We start from the raw sequence: 22660 nt of genomic DNA on the forward strand, positions 1-22660 counted from the left end.
CAGCCAATATTTTTGGGTCATTTGACCCAAATATATGGGTCGTTTTCGGTCGGGTCATTTTCGGTCGGGTCATATGACCGTGATTTTCGGTCATTTGACCATGTGTGTATATAAGGCGGGGTTTTCCAGAATCGAGAGGAGACGCAACTTGGACATAGCTTGAAGCACATCCCATACGATTCGCCCTCGGGCGTTTCGTCCATTTTGGCATTTGGTTTTGACATTTAACTGGAAATAGAAAACGATAACAAATGAAACGATTTTTATTATTTGTCTCCTTGATAAAATCCAAAAAGAATTATATAGGAAATTCGCGGAAAATTAATGTTTAAAGGACTTCAACACGATGATATAGCGTTTTCCTGTGTCTACCCAGCGATTGCATTCTGTACCTTTTCTTCTTTTGATGTTTAAATGATGATTTATTCCGCTGGTGTACTGTTTTCCAACGTTTATTAAACTTGTAAACATCGATTTGAGTTGTCTTCCCGGTGAACTAGTTTTTGACACGCAATGGTTAGACTACATACAATTTAACTGCCATTGAGAGGTTTCGCTACCAGTACCTGAGGGGCAGTCACGAGGGGAACACTTCAAATACTTGGTCACCCTAAAAGGGACAGTTGATAGCGTCGACGGACCACGGGGCTAGGTCGTAACAATATTTTCGCAGTAAGGTCACATTAAATTATAACTGTACAAGAAAGATGTATCACAGTCAATAAATGTAATAATAAGAAAAACAACAACAGTTTACTGTTTTTAACATTTATTTTTTAACAATTTCTTGAAGGTAACTCCTCAGCACATTTGCAGATTTCTTGTTGCATCGAAGCGTCTCTTCTGAATTTAATTTTACCCTTTTTTTGAGAGATTCATCACTTGTTGTGCTTGTAAATCGTTTTTGAATCGCCATTTAATCTTTGTAACCATTGACTCATGTAAAACAGTCGGTTACACACAACAGATTGCTTGAATACAATGGATATTCAATAACGTGCATGAGTTAGCTCCCCTACAGTGAAAAGATAAGCCGAGAGAGAAGTTACAAATTTTTCGGCCGCCATTTTTGTTATGTCTTTTGCGTAGTATGAAAGTTACAGGAATGGTATGAAACATACTGGAAATTACAGGGGGTGTATGGATTATACACATCGTGCACGTGACTGCTCTAGGCCAATCGGATAGCGTCATTCATGTAGGAGGCGAGATATAAGTTACGGGGTTAGTAGGTGACCGTATATGGGATATACAAGGCAAAGGAAATCATATCCGTTAAGAGTGAAGCTCGAACCAGAATATGGTTTCCTATAGCCCATATATAATCCATATGAAGTCACCTACTAACCCTGTAACGTATATATCAAGTTGACAACCTATTGACATTGATCAATTTATGGAAAATGTTTCATTTTTCATCGAAATCAGAAAGTAGACGCCATTTAAGTAGGATATAATTAAGTGACACAATATGGAAAAATATGGCGTCACCGAGTGACCAGACCTGGACCAATGGCATTGTATCACTCATGTTGGAGACATGATATATAGGTATAGGCATTGTAATCGACATGATACAGGAAATATCCCCCTGCTTTTTATCTTAAGGGTGCACAATGTTATTTCATAAACAGATGTATGCCTTATGGTTTTAAAATGCAGGTATGTTGTCTGGAAGCCGGTAATTGACGGGAGACAACAGTTCAGCCCAGTGGACATTCAGGCCAAGTTGAAGGCCACCCTCAACGTCCACCGCCGACGCAAGCAGGGAAAGATGGCCACACGAAACACTAGAGTCATCTATGTGGTACCAGGGTTAGTGGCTCATTTATTAGTTCTACAATTTCACTAATGTAAGCAAGTGTTGGTCGACAGTTTGTCTTTTGGTTGGTTGGTAAACCATGTCATGTGCACATAATAACTCAAGAAGGGTTTGACCTAGAACCATGAAACTCCAGTTGACCAGTTTATGACCCCTTCTCTTGGGGCAAAAAGTCAAGGTCACAGTAAAAAATCTCATTAAAATTTTGTCCACAAAATAACTTCTTAAAAGTTAATGGATGGTAGCCCTTGTTACCAGTTCATGACCCCTATTCATTTTGGAATCAGTAACTTAAAGACCAAGGTCACAGTCTGCAGACATGAAAACATTGTCGGCAAAAAAACTCCATATTGGTTTGACCTAAGACCCTGCTACTTCAGTTGTAGATTTCCCTTGGCAAGTACATGACCCCTACTGCTTTGGGGGGTCAAAGGTCAAGGTCACAACAGTTATTTTAAACTTTAAGTGTAATTATATAATAGGCATAATAACTATGTATAAGCAATAACTTTTTTCTTTAAACAGCTTTTTTTCCATCTTGCACATGTTTCTAATTAAGCTGTGATCATGGGGCATTGTTTAAATCAAAAGTTTTACAAACAGAGATCGAAAATAAAAGGTACTAGATATTACCATAAATATGAAATATATGTTGAAAAGAGTTAATTACGCCTCTGCTTAAAAGTTTAAAGCTTAACTTTATTAAACGAAATATTATCATGGATATATTTATTTGATTACCACAAAGCTTGCTAACATGTTTTTCCTGTAACAGATACACAGACATTGTGAGTGTGGTTCAAGCCATAGAGTGCCATCCAGACCCTGATGTCCGCTCTCATTGTGCAATAGGTAAGGAAAGTGCATGGACTTCGTTTTGATAAGATATCTTAGTCATAAACAAATGCTGCATAAGAGTACTCGGATTCAACTGTAAAGCCACAGGTAGAATCTATGTGATAAATGTCTTCATGATATTTTTATTGAAATGCAACTTATGCCAAAACTGAGCTACGCCTAGAAAGTTATGATCTTAAGCCAAATGATCTGTATTGAAACTGGCCCAGGTATGAAACAATAACTGAAGACTTTATGATGTCCATGCTGTAACTCGAAGACCATTTGACTGATCATCACTAGGCTTGAATATGTATACTGGCAGCATTGCTCAGCCAAGTTTGATAAGCAGCCATTTTTCCCCAGTTACCTTAGAGTTATGGCCCTTGAATTGCTTAACTTACATAATCTTTAAAATAAAATCATGCTATCAACAAGTGTATCTTGTGACAGTTGCCCCTCTTGTTCATAACTGTTTTAAATCAATAACAGGTTCAGTGACAGCGTGTGTGGACCCCCTGAATGTGTTTATGGAGCACCACTTCACCCTGCCCTACCTTCTGAACACGTGTGCCCAGGGCTGGGTCAACCAGATTGTCATGACCTCTTCAACCACTCTTCAGGTCAGTGGCCTCAACTTCTTGATGTAAAGCATGGGATTTTAAGTGTATAAGAATATACTTGAATCAGTTGCACTTATTAAATGAAGCTTGCATAAAGAAATCTACCACATTTTTACAGGTGTTTAAAGAAAAATATTGTTTGTATTACAGTAATAGCTTGTTCTTGTCTATTTTTGGATGCCTGTGACTTGCGATTCATTTTTAGCTGGACTATTCGAAGAATAAGGAGAGCTATCGTAGTCACCCGAGCGTTGGTGTCGGCGTAACCACTTAAGTTTTTGTAAGAGTTTTTATACCACCTGAAATATTTTCAAAGTCCATTGACATATGGCTTTGAAACTTTGCACACTTGTTCACCATCATGCTCCAAACCTGTACACAGGAGGAGGTAACTCTATCAAGCATTTTGACAAAATTATACCCCTTTTTATGCCCCCACAAAGTGGCGGCATATAGGGTTGCCCTTGTCCGTACGTACGTACGTACGTACGTCTGTCTGTCTGTCTGTCTGTCTGTCTGTCTGTACGTACGTACGTCCCGAAGATTGTTTCCGATCTAATTCTTGAAAACCGTTTGTCCAATCCTCACCAAACTTTAAACACATGTTTGTGACCATAATATCTTGATCAAGTTCGATAGTCATGGAAATCGCTTTAGTCATTTAGGAGTTACGGCCCTTTTTTGCCAAAAATACTTCAAAAATATGTTTCCGATCTAATTCTTGAAAACCGTTTGTCCAATCCTCACCAAACTTTAAACACATGTTTGTGACCATAATATCTTGATCAAGTTCGATAGTCACGGAAATCGCTTTAGTCATTTAGGAGTTACGGCCCTTTTTTGCCAAAAATACTTCAAAAATATATGTTTCCAATCTAATTCTTGAAAAGTATGTGTCCAATCCTCACCAAACTTTACATACATGATTGTGACCATAATATCTTGATCAAGTTCGATAGCCATGGAAATCGCTTTAATCATTTAGGAGTTAGGGCCCTTTATTTCCCAACAATACTTAAAAAATATCATCTCGATGTAAATGAGATGTGGATCCAACAAGTTTTTTCCTGCCTGAATGGCGCCATATAACCTATACAGTCTTGCGATGCCGTAAAACCCAACTCAACTCAACTTATCCTATATGTGCAGATTATCCTGAATAATCATTATGGCTTATTTTCTGTGACAAAAAATCAAAGTGGGGGCATCCGTGTCCTATGGACACATTTCTAGTTCTACTTAGAATTTACGTTAAAGTTTGCGTACCACCTCAAATATTTTCAAAGTCCATTGACATCTGGCTTTGAAACTTTGCACGGTTGTTCACCGTCATGCCCCCCAGCCTGTACACAGGAGGAGGTAACTCTATCAAACATTTTGGCATAATTATGCCCCTTTTTCTACTTTGATTTTACGTTAAAGTTTGCGTACCACCTCAAATATTTTCAAAGTCCATTGACATCTGGCTTTGAAACTGTGCATGCTTGTTCACCATCATACCCCCATCATGTACACAGGAGGAGGTAACTCTATCAAGCATTTTGACAAAAAAATGCCACTTTTTCGACTTAGAATTTACGTTACGTACCACCTCAAATATTTTCCATTTAATTTATGTAAATATCTCAGCACATCATGTATTGCATTAAATTCTTATCTAACAGTGTTCCATGCATGTTTCGCCAAAACTTTTCAATCCATACACCAAAAAGCAGCGGAATAGTCGAGCGCGCTGTCTCTGTGACAGCTCTTGTAGTAACATTGAGTCTATAATTTTGTTGATGCAGTAAAGGCATATGACATTGTGATTCAAGTCATTCATTATTTGATATATTTGCCAGAATGAGGACCTGGAGACCATACAACACATGCTGCGGTCTGTGAACCCGGATGTGGCCTTCCTTCTGGCAGAGCAAGGCAATGTCTCCAGGTATAACGTTGTAACATCATTGCCTGATACATTATGTACATCAGTTTATGAAATAAGCACAAGCCCGCAAGGATTTCATGCAGCAGGGCTTGTTAAAAAAAAAATGTTACTTTGATATTGATATTTTACTTTTGTTAAAAACCTTAAAACTTATCTGAACCTTGTAATTGTTAGATTATTTGAATAACATGATGATTGATATTTGATCATGTGATTTAATTTGTCAGGAGTATGGATGTGGATGCCATATTGAGCGAGGAGAGCTGGCGCTCATTAGAGAAGGTTCGGGCTCGATACTTGCTGGTACCCAGCTGGCGGAGGGCAGGGAACCAATCCACACCTGTGATGGGAACCGTCCAGCTCAACTTCACTCTTCCACTTGATAAGCATAAACTCGTCAATAAACTTAGAGGTTTGTTTTCTTTCAATAAATGTTTTCCATTGGTGTTACGTGCAATCTAAGTAGAAAAGTGAAATCTTATAATGATCATGTTTTCCAAATTCTTTATTGCCACTTTTAAAACCAAAAGTGATAGTACTGGAACTAAAAAGGACATTTTAATTTTTTAGGCCTGAAAGCAAATACATTCTCATTCTTTTAAATTAATGTCACTTAAAACATTCTTACTCCCATCCCTCAATACATTTCTTTAGATGATTTTTTTACCCATTTTGTGATGTTGTTACCAAAAACAATGCTATTTTGTGAAGATTATAATCCCTTATTTTCAGGTTTGAAATCTCATCAAGGGAGTTTCCCATTTGTAGGAAATATATATAATGTACATGGAAAACTAAGGTTTACAGGTGAGTGATTTTATGAAATCTTGAGTTCATGATTGTAGAGGACTGCAGTATTAACAGTTTAATTACACTTTGATGTAATCCACCTGCCTGTCAGGTTTCGGTGTTGGAAAGAATCTTAGAAATTTAGGAATAATATTTTCTGTTGCAGTGTGAAAAATTATTAAACGTTAATTTCATCATACAAATACTATTTCTGGTTTTCAGAAAATCAAATGCAACTGCCTCATTATTTATTCATGATTCTGAGATTTTCCTATCGCCATGTTGCAGGGAACTCAATGAAGCAGAGAGTAACTGTGTTCTTGGGATTATCAAATGATGTCAGAATGGTATCAATACACATAACTTTATATTTTGTTAATCTTCAAGACTCCAAGCCGTCTGAGTGTATGGAGCTGCGGTACACAACTCTGAGTGGGCAGCTAGTTATCTCCCCTTACACGGAGACAGCAAGGGAGAAAACCCAGGCCCCGGGTAACACGATTGTCTTTACTGGATGTGGCCTTACTCCGGACAAACTCAAGGACTGGCTGCGAGACTGTGCCCCTCCGGTATGTGCAGGTTTTGATAAAAACTATATAATTATTTTTATGGGTTAGTGGTTTCTATTTCACTGTGGCATATGTGCTGGTATCAGCGTATCACATGAGAGATCATGGGCTTGAGCCTCACTAGGGGCGAATTCTCTTGTCCTTACAAAAAGGACATTAATGTCGATCTTATCCAAGAAACAGACTTGTGACTCATATCAGCTTGTAGCTGTGTTTACGATAGGGCTGAACTGGAGAGTGTAAACTATTGAAGTGTCGCTCGATAGGGGCTAGGTCATATAAATTGGACTCAATCATTGCATTTTTATAAATTAACGTAAAGGCTTTTCGAATGACTGTTAATCTATCTGTCATTGGCATTTACCTATGCAACCTGTGCCACTTCAAATGATAATTAAATCCTATAGTAAATCGAACTGGTTTACCCTTTTACTCTTCCGTGTTTAAGATATTGTAGATGTTAAACTGTCCTTCTTTCTGGTCAGATTTCTATTTGTTATTAAATGCCATGTTTTTTTGTTTTGCTTAAGAGAATTAGTAGTATTAAGAAGTATTGCCATAGTCTTGGTGTTATCATTATCAGAATTTGCATGGTACCAAAACAGTGTCAGCCATAACTTGTTAATGTAGCAGGATTCATCTCCCTATAATATTCATTGAGTACTGGTAATGTCCCTTGGTCAATGAGAGAAATATTTCTATTCAGAAACAACATAAAAGAAATTTAAAAATCATTGTCTGTCTTTGTGCAAAAAGAGGTTGTGTGGTATTATGTCCAGGGGTGAGAAAATCATGATAGCTTGCAACAGTCTTCTTACAAAAATTACCAGCAATGGGCCTTTGCACATTTTCAATGTTCAATGTTTTACATTTTTATTTTTCAGAAGCCAGAGAAGAAGCCATTGATCTCAAGGAAAGATGTCAGCAGAGATGTCATCAACAAAATTCATGTAGGTTTATGTGGTGTTACATTGAGCATATACATATGTTGTATCTAAAATTGTTAAGATATTTCGTAAACAATTTCATTTTCTTCTATTGTACACAAATTTTCTTCATTAATTTTCTAGTTTGTTTACAACATCACTTACACTGAGGAAAGTTATTTCAAAGATGCCAGGCACAAAAAAACTAAGCAATGGCCATTTTATGGAAGTCATACAATGTCTTAGCCTTTATTGTGAAAAATATAATTATTAAGCCTACTTTCAAAGAAGTAATGGTATATTGCTTTGCACAGGTTGTTTTTTCAGTCGGTCAGTAGACAAACATTGTTTGATTGATAACTAGAGAAAGCTTGGGCCTAAGGTCCTCAAACTTAGGGAACTTGGTCATGACAAATGACCCTTGTTCATTTGAGTTCAGTCAAACGTCACATATGTGCTGACCTAAAATACAAATCAATAAAGTTGATGGTCCTCAAACTTGGAAGGGAGGCTGGTCATGACCAGAATATGACCCCAGTTGAGGTCATATATCAAGGTCATGGTGACTTAAACTCTCCTAAAGTGTGGACCAATGATACTCAAACTTGGTGGGGTGGTTGGTCATGACTTCTTTTTGTAGACTTCTATTGTTGGAAAATAAATATAAAAGATAAAAACACAAGAGCATTAAACACTTAAGATAAATATTTGAACCAACAGGTTACACTTGAGTTTACTGACTTTGGTATTTATATCTGCAAAATTGATTAATTAGGCATTTCCAAGCAGTGAAGCGGGTGTCTATTATCATGCAATTACTTAATTCCCTACCTGTTCTCGTTTACAGAAGACCCACCACCTGGAAGTCCTACCAGAGGGCTGGTTCTACAACGGCACCCAGTATGTCAGCTTTGACGGCACCAAGCAGGACAAACATCCAGGTGCAATTTAGTTTTGTAAATTATGCCAGTCTGCTTTGTGACAATGAATGAGATACACAAATTTATTTTTAGTTTTTTCTGTTTTGCAAATTAAGAAATGGAGGTATCATCATTCAATTATTGATGACATTCAATTTATTGTTCCAAGAACCAGAACCAGAATTGCTGACAGATCACTTGTTGTGGTTGGGCCAAAATGGTGGAATGCTCTTCCTAGAGACATAAAACACATTAAAAGTGAACCTATTTTTAGAAAGGAACTGAAAACTTATTTGTTTGGACTGTTTTATAATTAAGAGCCTACCAGATTTGGCCTTGTGTGAAATAGCGCATGAACTGTGTGAAGCGCAATCGAATATTGAACAATACCTTTTGCGCTATACAAATGTATTTGTATTGTATTATTGTATATCATAGCCTTGGTCAGTTTCGTGCAATAACGTCAACCTTGGTCATAACTAAAAAATCATTCAAGATATTTAAAAATGAAAATTAGTACACATATTGCTAGTGACAATACCAAATGTACAGCAAGGCCCAAATATCTAACTTTAATAGTTGTTATGCCCCTTTTTTGAACTACAAAATAATAAGAGACAGGCATAAGTTGCTCTGTGGCACATTTGTTTGCACATTTGTTTGCTCTGTGGCACATGTTTTCACATTTGTTTGCTCTGTGGCACATTTGTTTTCTCTTTGGCACATTTTTTTGCTCTGTGGCTCATTTGTTTGCTCTGTGGCACACTTGTTTGCTCTGTGTCACACTGGTTTACTCTATGGCACATTTGTTTGCTCGAAGGCACACTTTTTTTGCTCTGGGGCACATTTGTTTGCTCTGTGGCATTCATTTATTATTGTTATGAATCAAAAGAATCGATTTGGAATTTCAAAAAAAGAAATTCATGATGATTTGAAAGTTTGTTATTGTAATCCTTTGGTTTATTGTAATTTTATGCGAGCTTAATTAATTAAGGGAATGTGAGTTTTAAAACAAGCTTTAGCAACGATGATGTCATCTATGTGAAAAAATTAACCTTGGCCTTAACTTCAGCTTTTCAATTGAAACTTGGCACACATACTACCATTTCTGTAAAACTGCAATTCTTAATAAGTTATGCTCCTTTTCATGACTTTCTGTATAATATTTTTTATGTACTATTTTCTAGGCCTGGAGGAGTTTGTGAGAGGGTACTTGGAGGAGAAGAATGCAGATATCAAGGCCCACAATGCACAGGTGGAGGAACAGCTAGCCAGCTATATGGACCTCTTCTCATAGACTACACACAGGCAACACTTAGTTAACATCACAGGAACATTTTACCATAGAATTCACTGGGGTGACACTTAGCTAACATTACAGTAACATCTTACCATAGAATTCACTGGGGTGACACTTAGTTAACATTACAGGAACATCAAACCATAGAATTCACTGGGGTGACACTTAGTTAACATCACAGGGACATCTTATCATAGAATTCACTGGAGTGTCACTTTGTTTGACCATGAAGTGATACCTATTTGATTAAGTAAGGGCACTACTTAAATGCATTTTTCCAGGACAACATACTTGACCATTCCACTCAATTGTATTCAAAAATCAGAATGGGGATGAGCTTCATAATGAATCAGACAGGCAGAAAGTGATAAAGTTATATTAGGCTTAAAGTTTATGATATGAGTAGGGTGATGGTACTAATATAAGAGTAATAATGGATTTTGAATATTTCCTGATTTTGTTGTTGTTGTTTTATAAATTGTTATTATAAAATATAGAAAGATCTGAATAGCATGTTCATGTACATGTATGTATGTATAGCAAGAATAAGAACTGATCTCAGGTCATAAGAAAGGATAAAGTTTGAAAGTAAAAATGAGAATATAACATGTTGACCTACTTTTATGGTGTTATTTCTGTGTGAACTGCTTTATTGGGTAAAATTTTAACTGTTGTTAATGTAATACTGTGAGTGTTTGTAAAGTTTCTTGTTCAGCTGTAAAATTGTAATGTTGCATTCATAGTAAAATCTGTGATTGATTGTATAAAGATGTATATTTGTATTTATACAATACTATATGTAGTTTGATAACATGGCAATTCTGAATTGCTACATTGTATTCGTTGTTTTTTCCACAATATGTTTGTTTGGAATGCCAAATCTATATAAACTCAAATATTTGAAGAGCTTTTCAATTAATCAGACCTCTTCAGTTCAATTAAAGAGAGCTTTAATGAAATTAATCGAATTGATGATGGCATTAATTGAATTAGAGGTCTCTCCAATTCATTTGGAGAGCTCTACAATTTAATTGAAGATATCTCCCAATCAATTGAAGTTAAGAGCTCTTCAATTGAACTTCAAATCATTTATGGATAAGAACATATTTGTTACAATTGAAGCTATCTGCAAATCAGTTGTTGCCCTCATTAATTGTATCAGAGCACTTTTCAATTTATTTGAAGAGCTCTCTAATTCAATTAGTGATAGCAACAATTGAATTGTAATGATCACAACAAAAAATAGAGACCTCTTCAAATCAATTAAAGAGGTATTGAAAAGCTCTTCAAATAATTTATAAAGGTCTCTAATTAGCACTTTAAATATTTTAGTTTATGTAGATTTTGTGTTCCATATTTTTATGTTTGTCAATTAAGTATTTCTCATATTTATAAATAATGCTTTAATATTTTGGTTATATCACATTGTATTGTATTTTACTCGTAAGTCACATTCCATAACAACACATTAATCATTAAACACTGGCCAGTGTATAAAAACAAATCATACCAATTAATTTCTGTTTAGGATATATAAATGTTTAATTAAGGTTGTGCAGCTGTTAGAGCTTCAAATGTTGGTGCAGCCAAGTAATTGTGATAGAAACATTAACATTCCGTCCATTATTTATACAGTAACGTAAACTTTATACAGTCTTGTTCACATGCCATGTTGTACATGTTAAGTATGCTTCTTGTTCCTTGTGTTCTGCAAATACCTCTATACTTGTGAAAATGTTTCTCTTCTCTATCATATTTTCTTTTCTCGTTATTGCACAGGCATTAAGGTCATTGTATGTGTTTAAAATTTTGATATATATCTATTAGGGCGTATAGTGAGGTATTCATTTTGAGGAGATGTATAGTGAGATAAAAAAATTGAGGACATCCAAATTGAGATAAGCAAAGCATCTTTGGGACAAATATAGTGCGATAAGCAACACATCTTTGGGACGTATTAAGTGAAATAAGGCACACATCTTTAGGACATATATAGTGAGATAAGGAACACATCTTTGGGACATATTTAGTGAGATAAGGAACACATCTTTGGGACATATATAGTGAGATAAGGAACACATCTTTGAGACATATATAGTGAGATAAGGAACACAACTGTGGGACATATATAGTGAGATAAGGAACACATCTTTGGGACATACATAGTGAGATAAGGAACACATCTTTGGGACATATATACATATATAGTGAGGTAAGGAACACATTTTCGGGACATATATAGTGAGATAAGCTTACACATGTTTGGGACATATAAAGTGAGATAGGCAAACATGTTTGGAACATATATAGTGAGATAAGGAATGGATCTTTGGAACATGTATAGTGAGATAAGGAACGCATAAGCTTACACATGTTTGGGACATATTTAGTGAGATAAGCTTACATCTGATGCCATAAATGTATTGATACTAAATAAACTTGCCCTTCAATCTACCTACATTTCAGAGGTAGCCATTGGCTCAGTTATTGATTAATATATTTATGGCATAAGATATCCTCAGATATGTTGTTTATCTCACCACCTATCCCCAAATGGATATAATTCAGTATTTGAGACATGAACAATGAGCCAAATGCCTGTTCTTTGTGGGGGTTTTTGTTCTGTGGTTTATTGAACTGATATAACTACAGGTATCTTTTTTGCCAGTTCAATATGTTTTCATCTTCATATTATTTAAATGTAAGATGTGAATGACTCTATTGACATTTCCCTCAAAAGATCTGAAATTGATGCTTGTTTGTGTTTTATGAATTTGTTCAGCCTTTAAGATTTGCTCAGTATTAATAAATATAAAAAATAAAATTGCTTTGTTTATTTTTTTGTTTATTTAGAAATGCCCCACCAGGAGTCTAACCAAAACTCAAATTCATATTTACGTCAAAATAATGGACATGGGCCAATCATAGGATGATTTGCATCAATAACAATAAGAATGTTGTCTTGTAAAGTCCTGCATTAATTGCATATGGCTTGTCCAAGAATGTTGAAAAACACAAAGTGGATTTTTAACATGTGTCAATATCAGTATGAAAGTGCAATATTGTAAATGAACACTGGCAAAGCTTTGAGACTTCAGTATCATTTGGAACCCAATAATTGTTTAATTTGCACTGGAAATGCAGCAGGGCCCATTTCATTACAAGATCCTACTCATAACTTAAAAAATCTTAAATCGGTAGGAACATTACAGCCAGTAAATTATACATGGCAACAAACCGATTTGTTTAAGTTTCTTAACATAGTTCTCTAATTGACCTATTGTTTGAAGTTCAATTAACATGAATATAAGAAATAATACTAGAGCTATCGCAGGAACATGACAAATGCCCTAAAAAGGCATTGTTGGACAGATGACCAACCACCATACTAAGTTTGAGATCACTGGGCCACTACCTTGACCTTAGACCCACTGACCTCCTAATCGTTAGGCTACTGGTTGTTACCAACCTGTCTGACCTTAGACACACTGACCTCAGAGTCATAGGGTTCATCTACTGGTATGACCAACCTGGTCTTCCAAACATGAGGTCTTTGTTCGCAAGCGTTCTTCAATTTTTGAATAAATGTCACCTAGAAATGACATTGACCTTTGACCCACTGACCTCAAACTCGTTAGGGTTCATCTGCTGCCTATGACCAACCAATATACCAAGTTTGGGGTTCCTGGGCTAGAGCACTCTTCAGATATAGATCGGAAACGGATTTTCATCTCAAGGTTAACACGGCCTTGAACTTTGACCCATTGACTTCAAACTAGTTAAGGTGCTGGTGATGACCAACCTGCCTACCAAATTTTAGATTATTGCGCCCAAACGTTTCCAGTTATTGGTCGGCAACACCTTTTCAGATTCAGGTCACTAAGACCTTGACCTTCGACCCACTGACTTCAAAATAAATACGGTTCATCTCGTGGTGACATGACCAACTTGCCTTCCAAGTTTGATGTCACTAGGCCTAAGCGATCTCCAGTTGGAAACCGTAGATGACGGACCGATATACGATGACCTTGATCTTTGGTCCACTGACCTCAAAATCGATATGGTTCATCTGTTGGTCATGACAAACCTGCCTACCAAGTTTGAGGTCATTACGCTTAAGCGTTCTTCAGTTTTTGGACGGAAACCGTGGGGACGGACAGACAGACTTGTCTATATGTTGTTTTTTTCCTTCTTTAAAAATAGCCCCATAAAACGTGTATTTTGGGGGGGGGGGGGTTTCAATAGAAAAATAACCAGTTAAACTCCTAATCCTATAGGAAACGCACCCTAAATACCTCTAGGTTAGTCTGGACAGACGCAATGATAGACGGACGGGCAGACGTTCCGAGTACTACATGTACATTGTATATTATGCTGTCATTCGGGGCATACAAATAGCACAATAATGAAAATACGATGCCCAGATCTTTTTAACTGGACTTAAAGTCTTAAATGAAATGGACAGCAAGATCATATCAGATTTTTTTTTTCTTCTTCAAATGTCTTAAAGAAAGTGTTGTTTTTTTGTATACAGTATGGACATGTAACAAGAAACAAACATCCTATATTTTTTTTGAAAGCTGTATATACGTAATTCAAATGCCTGTTTCCTTTAATTGAGGACATAAATAAGCTGTGATGCTGACAATGAACTGCTATTCATCGGGGTGAACTCGACCCAATTAACTTTTCGGCCTGTTACTGGACTAGAAAGAAAAGGTAATTCGGCCGATTTGACCCGACTCCGCTGCCCAGGTCCGGGGGTTTACCGGGGATAGCCGGGAAATGGGACGTTTTTCACCTCCCAGGTGGCCCCGCAGTGCCGGTTGAATGCGGTTTTTTTTTGTCTTCACGCCAAAAAATGTCGGTGGATGAGCCTTAGCTATGGTCCCGGATGTGCGGGGGGAATTTGGCGGGGACTTTACCAGCAGTTCGTCCTGCGGGGGGGGGGGGGGGGGGTAACAACTGACTGGTGCATAGGTGCATAATAAGCTCAGATTAAATGATCCATGATGTTAATGCAGCATTAATAAATCCTAAAAAATGTTAATACATTGCAAAACACATGAGAAAACAACTATATCAAGTACAATTCCAAGGTTATGTTAACAAGTATGGACAGAAACGGCAGAAATTGCTTATGCACATCCGATATCTACATCAACATGAATAAATAAAAAGTTGAAATAAACAATGCAATATAATGGTTGTATGTAACCTTAAAGTCGATAGCGTTGCACTAATTCGTTAGCACTATAACTATTCCGGAAACACTGATTACCTCCCCTTGTGTTGTTACCAGCAACCAGTCTCAATAATAGTTTTTTAGGTTCAACAAAACAGAAAAAGGGGATAAATATGAGTGTAAGTTTAATATTTATTTTCCTACGCTCGCCATTAAATCTTTTAAACATTATTTATTCTCAAACTCTATTTTTGAAGACGATTTTAGATCACATTTACAGGGTTTTTCACCAAAATATGGGAAAAACATTTTATTGAATTGACAATTTTTTTACACATAGTGGGTTACCAGCCATAACTATATACAAGACAACATTAAAATCTATTGCAAATAGTCAAACAGGCTAACGAAATATGAACAGTTATCTATGCAGAGTTGTTGAATTGATCTACGCATGCGCGAGATGGCGGACGAGTCTCTTTTTAACAGCGGAGAATATTAAACTTTTAAATCTGAAAAACTAACTGGTTAAATTTACCATCAAAAGTGAAACAGTAAAGATAAGTTATTATAAACATATTAGGAACACAAATGGATAACTTTTTGGAGGAATTAACTTAAAAATGTGGTGAAATATCAACTTTTCGGAGAGACGTTTAATAGAGGAAAAGTGAGAGCATATGGGGGAACATTTTCTGAAAATAAAAGGAATAAGGATACAAATGTATACGTGAACAGAGGTCAGTCTACTGTAAAAAGTGCTTCTTGAGATAGCTGGAAATATATTATCACATATTATCAAGTATTTAAATCACCTTCTCTGATTTTATCTGGTGTTTGTGTACAAGTGACAATAAAAGATGGCGGGCAACCGCAACAGTGGGAGGGGAAAATCGAAAGAAAAGTTTGTATGTGAGTCATGTTCAGCCGACGTGGGTCCCGATGATAAAGCCTTACAGTGTAGTGTTTGTGAAAAATGGTCCCACATCAAATGTGAAAGAGTGTCGGTCACGGAGTACGAACTGTTGAGAAAAACGGACGACAGCATACAATGGTTCTGTAAGCTATGCAGAGGAGCGTCGCAAAAACTTTATAAAATGCTTACCCTAGTACACAAGAGACAGGATCAATTTGAAGAAGAAATCAAGGGACTTTCCACAAATGTGAAGGCGTGTAATACAAGATTAGAAGATCAGTTGAAGACTGTACAGAGCATTGAGGGCGAAGTGACTAAAATGAGGGAGGATTTTCCTAACATGATCGCAAGCAAGGTGGGTGAACTATTTGAAGACAGACGTGAGGAAGAGTTGCGAGAGAAAAATCTAGTGTTCTTCAATGTTAAAGAAAAATCTGAAGAAAATGATAAAACTGACATTGAAAGTGTTAAACAAATTTGCAGTGAGGCCCTGGGAGTGGAAATAGAGGTAGAGGAGACTACTAGGTTGGGACGATTCCAGGTCGGAAACAAAGACAGACCCCTCAGGGTAACGATTCTTCAAAGAATGGAAAGGGGGAACGTCCTTAAAAACGCATACAAGTTGAAGAACAATCAGGCATTCCGCAAGATAGGGATTGGGAAAGATCTAACCCAGAAACAGAGACTGGCCGGGAAAAAGCTCAGGGAAGAACTTAATGAAAAGAAGAGGGAATTTCCAGGGAGAATTTGGGCCATCAGAAGAGACAAGATTGTTGAGGTACCAGGCCCACGGGTACCAGGCCCACGGGGTGGTGATGGTCGCGTTCCTCCGGGAACGGGGGACCGGGCAATTCACTAGTTGAGAACCAGCCTCATGTAAATACGTTACAAGTTCCTACAGTTAAGTTAAATAAGTTAAATAATTCAGGAGTTAATGTACAAGTTATTAATAACAGTTATACAGACAGTTTGAATAGTTCAGACGAAGAAGATAACGATTCGATACTAGTCGACAGCTTGTCATTTAGTAACAGTGTTGACCCAGATTATTATCTTGATAGTGTTCAGGAGGAAGTGATTGATAATTGTATGGATAAATTGAAAATATGTTTCACCAACACTGATACATTGAGTAACAAGGTTGCAGAACTAGAGTTGTTTCTGGCTACAGAGAAGCCTCATGTGTTGGGATTGTGCGAAGTTTATCCCAAAGTATCTCCTGATAAAATGAGTATAAATGACTTGAAATTTACTGACTATGATGTCCTGTGTCCAAAAATGACTGGAGAAAGAGGGGTGTTATTACTGGTTCATAAATCAATGAAGGTAACGCAAGTCTACAATTTTGACCATATAGAGTTTAATGAAAATGTTTGGTGTGAGTTTGAATTAGTAAAAGGTTGCTGTGTACTACTGGGTATGATTTACAGAAGCCCAACATCAAGTGTTGAAAACGACCAAAAACTTATTAACTTGATAAACAGCTCTGTTTCATTAAAATATGACCAATATGTGTTATTGGGAGACTTTAATTACAAAGACATTGATTGGAAAAAATGTGAAAGTAAGTACTCAGAGGGAGCATCGGGAACCAAATTTTTAGATTGTGTACAGGATAATTTTCTACACCAACACGTTTTGTCAGAGACACGGTTTAGACATAACCAAGCACCCAGTTGCTTAGACTTGGTTTTTACAAAAGAAGATTCAGTTATCAACCAAGAGACAATAACTATTAATTCCCCTCTGGGATGTAGTGACCATTCTATGATAAGTTTTGAGCTGGACGCTTCATACGTGAATCATAATGAGACGAATGAGAGATTTCAATACTATAAAGGTAATTATGAAAAAATCAGAGAAGATCTTTCTAGTGTAAACTGGGACAATTTGATGGAGGGGAAAAGTGTAAACGAAATGTGGATTGTGTTCAGAGATACTTTATGTGACAGTGTAGACAAACATGTACCAAAGAAAAAGTCCAGTATCAAGAAATGTAACAGTCCATTATGGTTAGACAGAAATACAAAACTTGCAACTATAAAGAAAAACAAAGCTTGGAAGAAATACAAATATTCTAGATCTACGACAAATTATAATAAGTATGCAGAGGCAAGAAATGAATGTTCTAGAGAAGTTAAAAGTGCCAAGAGAAATTACGAACAGAAAATTGCTTCTGAAGTGAAAACGAATGCAAAGTCGTTTTGGAGATATGTAAATTCTAAAAGGAAGACAAAGGACAAAATAGGTGATCTTAACAAGAGTGACAATACCACAGCAGTGACAGATGAAGAGAAGTCTGAGGTACTAAATGGTTTCTTTAGCAGTGTATTCGTGAGAACAGACCCTATTAGTGACTCAATTGAAAGGGATATAAATGTTCAGAACCTGCTTATTGATTTACATATTACTCCTGAACATGTGGATAAAGTGCTTAAAACTCTGAAGCCAGATAAATCTCCTGGACCTGACAATATTCACCCAAAAGTTTTAGGTGAAACAAGTGATTTAATCAGTTATCCATTGTACTTACTATTTAGTAAATCCTTGAGAGAAGGAGAAGTCCCAGAAGACTGGAAAAAGGCGATTGTCACACCCATTTTTAAAAAAGGAAGTAAAAAGGATCCTAGCAATTATAGGCCAGTGAGTTTAACGTGTATTATTTGCAAACTTTGTGAAAAGCTAGTTCGTGATGCATTAATGATCCACTTGAATCAAAACAAACTTTTATCCAATGACCAATACGGATTTAGAAGTGGCAGGTCCTGTGCAATTCAACTTCTTGAAATATTAGACGAATGGACTCAACTGATAGACGAAGGTAACCCAATTGATGTGATTTACTTGGATTTTAGTAAAGCTTTCGATAAGGTGGCACATGATCGTCTGTCTATGAAACTGAATAATCTTGGTATCTGTGGTACAGTACATAAATGGATAAAATCATTCTTACAACATCGTGTCCAAAGTGTTCGTATTGGATCATGCGTTTCATCTTGGTCAAACGTGGTCAGTGGGGTACCTCAGGGAAGCGTGCTGGGACCGGTGCTGTTCTTGTGCTTTATAAATGACTTGCCGCAAGTGGTGGAGGGTATAGTGAAGATTTTTGCAGACGACACTAAGATTTATTCGGCCATAAGCGATCCTCAACAATGTGAAAAGTTACAGCAGGATCTTGACAATTTATGTAACTGGAGCACTGAAAGTAAACTTAGCTTTAATGCAAGCAAATGCAAGGTCATGCACATTGGGTCTAATAATGATTGTGCTAGATACACTATGCAGGACATTGATGGAAACTACGTTAAAGTCGAGTCAGTTGCTTCAGAAAAGGACTTAGGTGTGATTTTTGATTCGAGGCTAACTTTTGAAGAACACATCACAGAAATTGCTTCCAAAGCACACAGAGTTACTGGAATGATATGGAGATCCTTCGAGTTCATGAACAAAGATATGTTTCTCAACCTTTATAAGTCAATTATTAGACCAATTGTAGAATATGGCTCTTGTGTATGGTCTCCATACCTAAAGAAGGACATAAAAAGACTAGAGGATGTTCAGAGACGCGCCACCAAATTAGTTAAAGATGTATCGGACTTGTCATATGAGCAAAGACTAAAAGCCTTAGGAATTCCAACTCTGGAATATAGACGAGATAGGGCGGATATGATCCAGATTTATAAGTCTGTGTATGGCCACGATGAGTTAAAATGGGATCATCTCTTCACTCTTTCGTCTGGAGACCTAAGAGGACATCATCTCAAATTTGTCAAGAAGAAAAGCAAACACAATTCAAGACTTTATTCATTCAGTCAGAGATCGATTATGTACTGGAATTCCCTTAGTGAAGAGACTGTTTCTGCCAAGTCCATAAACCAGTTTAAATCAATGCTTAATATTGAACATTGGAATAGAAAAAAGTTTTTATGTTAACATAACCGCACTCAGTTGAGAAACCACTAAAGAAGACATTTACCAGAGGGGCCACGATAGCGAAAGCTAAATTTACGGTCTGAAGATTACAGGTATTACAGGTATTACAGGTATTATGTTCAATGTTAGAGAGGCTTCGTGATTTACTGTTTTTGCATACATGTAGGAGCATTCGTTATGATTATCACAGTTTACCTTTGCACAGGTGCATATAAACTATAGATCTTATGTTCCGTCAACCCCAAAATATAGTAGTCCAGTCTAAAATTAGAAGTCATAGACTTCTAGCTTAAGTGTCGAATCCTGGTTTTCATCTTTTATTTTGACAAGGAATGTCAATTTTTATTGGAAAACTCCTTTCGCAAAATGACATTGTGCCTGTGTTTACAGCTAGAGGTCATTGTCTCCATACACACTTAGAAAAATTGCAAAATTGAAATATAAAGCAGAGATAACATCCTAAAAACATTGTCAGTAAACTACAGTAAAACTGCGATGCCAGGGTCTGAGCTTAAACCTCGAAGTAACTGATGTTTCGAACGACCCAAGTTTTAGTTTCCCAGTCGGTTATGAATTTTCTTTCAGTGTATTTTAAGTGTGACGTTGTCAAACCGAATGTTTACTTCGACACCAATAATGTATTGATTTGTGGAAATCGCTCACATGTTCAAAGGCTGTTCGTATACTTAAGGTAAAAATGTAAAAGAAAAAAACAATAAATAAATAAATAAATAGCAAAAGTTTATTTTTACAAAAAGCACATTTTCTACACAAGTAACATTGAAATATGTCAGTGCATATTATGATCATAATTATCTTCTCAAATGCCCTTCTAAACAAATAGCGGTTACGCGTAAACAGTTATAAACGGCTTTTCACACCTTATCAAATTTCCTGTCAACTGTCATTGCAATTCATAAAACTTTCGAAAATTTTAACACCTAGCAATTTTTTGTTTATTTTTGAACACGCATTCGGGAAAAAGTTTGAAATAATGAACTCGAGGGAGACATAAGGTTTTGTGCATGATTTGTGTATTTGGGACCGGCCATTGTGCTCGCCTCCTCAACTTATTTAGGTTTCGCTGCAGCGTTGGTATACTTTATATGAAAATAGAAGAAAAAATGTTCGGGACTAAGCCTCGAGCGACCGGCGGTTCTTGAACGTCTGCCTGTTCGAACGACCACAGTTTTACTGTATACCGACCACGCCATAATCTCCACCCATGTAGCCAAGTGGTAGAAAGCTGTTTTGGGAACATAAATTCTTAAATTCAATCCAAAGCAGGGTCAAACCGAACATGTATATAATGGTACTTGTAACTCCCAAACTCCTTAAACAAGTGCATTCCGACAGTTACCTTCTGTAACCTTCATCTGACTTTGAGTGTGACCACTAACCTTGATACATTTCTGTATGATATTTCAGAAGGAAGAGGGAGGAAAGGAGAAGGCGTCCATAGAGGACAGCGCCTTCGAGGCTCTAGAGAAAGATTTTCAGGATGTGAGTATCTAATATCTTACACACCTTTTGGCAAAACAGATATATTTTTCGCTGTAGATTTGTTTTTAGTCTACCTCAGATAGTTTGGAGTTATCATCACTAAATCCAATGATGTTAATACATGTGAGACTCTTGTGTAAATGAAAGCGCATATTTTAATAATTACTGAAATTTTTATCTAAAAATATGAATCCTGAAACATACATTAATCTTGTTCATGACTTCTGCCCAATTTTTTATTACATTAAATTAAAGTACAAATTTGAACGATCTTAGCTATAAATATTATCTTAAATTTGACAATATTGCAGGGTAATTTGTTGAGTAAACGGAGTTGAAAAAGTAATAATGATAATAATTGAGATTAAATTTTCCAGGTTCTGGGTGAGTTGATGGGAGATAGAAGTTTGGAGAAGTTCCGAAATGAGTATGAAAAACTGCACAAAGCGTTGAAAAAATCCCATGAGAGTGAGAAGAGATTAATGCAGAAATGTCGCGAGCTGAATGCCGAGATTGTAGCCAACTCAGCCAAGGTGTCCACGGCTCTCAAGCTGTCTCAGGAAGACCAGGCTACCATTGCATCTCTCAAGAAGGTTTGTTATTGCATTCAAATTTATATGGAAAATTGATGTGATTTGCAGTTCAAACTCAATCAACATATAATTACCTGGAATTGAACAATAGGGATATACACTTGCCTGTTTTAATAAGAATAAAGTTTGATATTTTACTAAATTTAAAAAAAAAAAGGTTAAGCCTGTAGTACAATATGAAACAATAAGAGCGCCAAGCTGCAATTTGTGGTGTTCAATTATACTTTTGACTTCCATTAAAATTCGAAAGGACAGTCCATATCAGCTTTAAAAGATGTAAAAATATATATTTATTTTCCAAAATTTGATCAACTCAAGTTTATATAAATATGCTAATTGCGAGGTACTTCAATACAAAATGGTAACATAACGAAGCTATTAACAAATGTAGCAAGTTACATAAAGCTACTTTTGACTGATCTATAGATTGAAAATACAATGTATTAACAGTCAGCTTTAGGATATTAGTGTCTTGCTTGGTTCATATTCTGAAGTGTGGTAAAGTGTACCATATACAAATATAAGAAACAGTTTTGATATAACAAACATTTTTCTGTGTACAGGAAATTGAGAAAGCATGGAAGATGGTGGATGCGGCCCACGAGAAGGAGACGCGGGCAAGGGAGACAATCCAGTCCCTGAAGCTTGAGATCTCCAATCTGAGTAAGCTTGTAGAGCAGGGTGCTGGACTCACCATGGGACAAGAACACAGGTACGCACTTATTAAACGTTTCTGTGGGATAAGTATTGCAGTGTTTGGATTGACAGGTTTTGAAGGTAGACACTTATTTTCAGGTACATTGTAGTGTTATTA

At 36.5% G+C, this 22660-nt stretch overlaps 1 protein-coding gene across 1 annotated transcript in view; it reads left to right on the top strand.

The window, feature by feature from the left end:
• The window catches only part of LOC128211507 (dynein axonemal assembly factor 9-like), a 74714-nt gene extending 62184 nt beyond the window's left edge, over window positions 1–12530 (top strand). Inside the window, exons 25-34 of the mRNA XM_052916373.1 lie at window positions 1663–1815; window positions 2598–2674; window positions 3152–3282; window positions 5124–5212; window positions 5440–5624; window positions 5945–6019; window positions 6389–6570; window positions 7455–7520; window positions 8344–8437; window positions 9604–12530. Of these exons, the coding sequence (XP_052772333.1) occupies window positions 1663–1815; window positions 2598–2674; window positions 3152–3282; window positions 5124–5212; window positions 5440–5624; window positions 5945–6019; window positions 6389–6570; window positions 7455–7520; window positions 8344–8437; window positions 9604–9713 (1162 nt within the window). The 3' untranslated portion in view covers window positions 9714–12530. The remainder of the gene's footprint in view (window positions 1–1662; window positions 1816–2597; window positions 2675–3151; window positions 3283–5123; window positions 5213–5439; window positions 5625–5944; window positions 6020–6388; window positions 6571–7454; window positions 7521–8343; window positions 8438–9603) is intronic.
• Window positions 12531–22660: the final 10130 nt, after the last annotated feature.

This window comes from Mya arenaria, chromosome 12 (genome assembly GCF_026914265.1).
Source record: "Mya arenaria isolate MELC-2E11 chromosome 12, ASM2691426v1".
NCBI lineage: Eukaryota > Metazoa > Mollusca > Bivalvia > Myida > Myidae > Mya > Mya arenaria.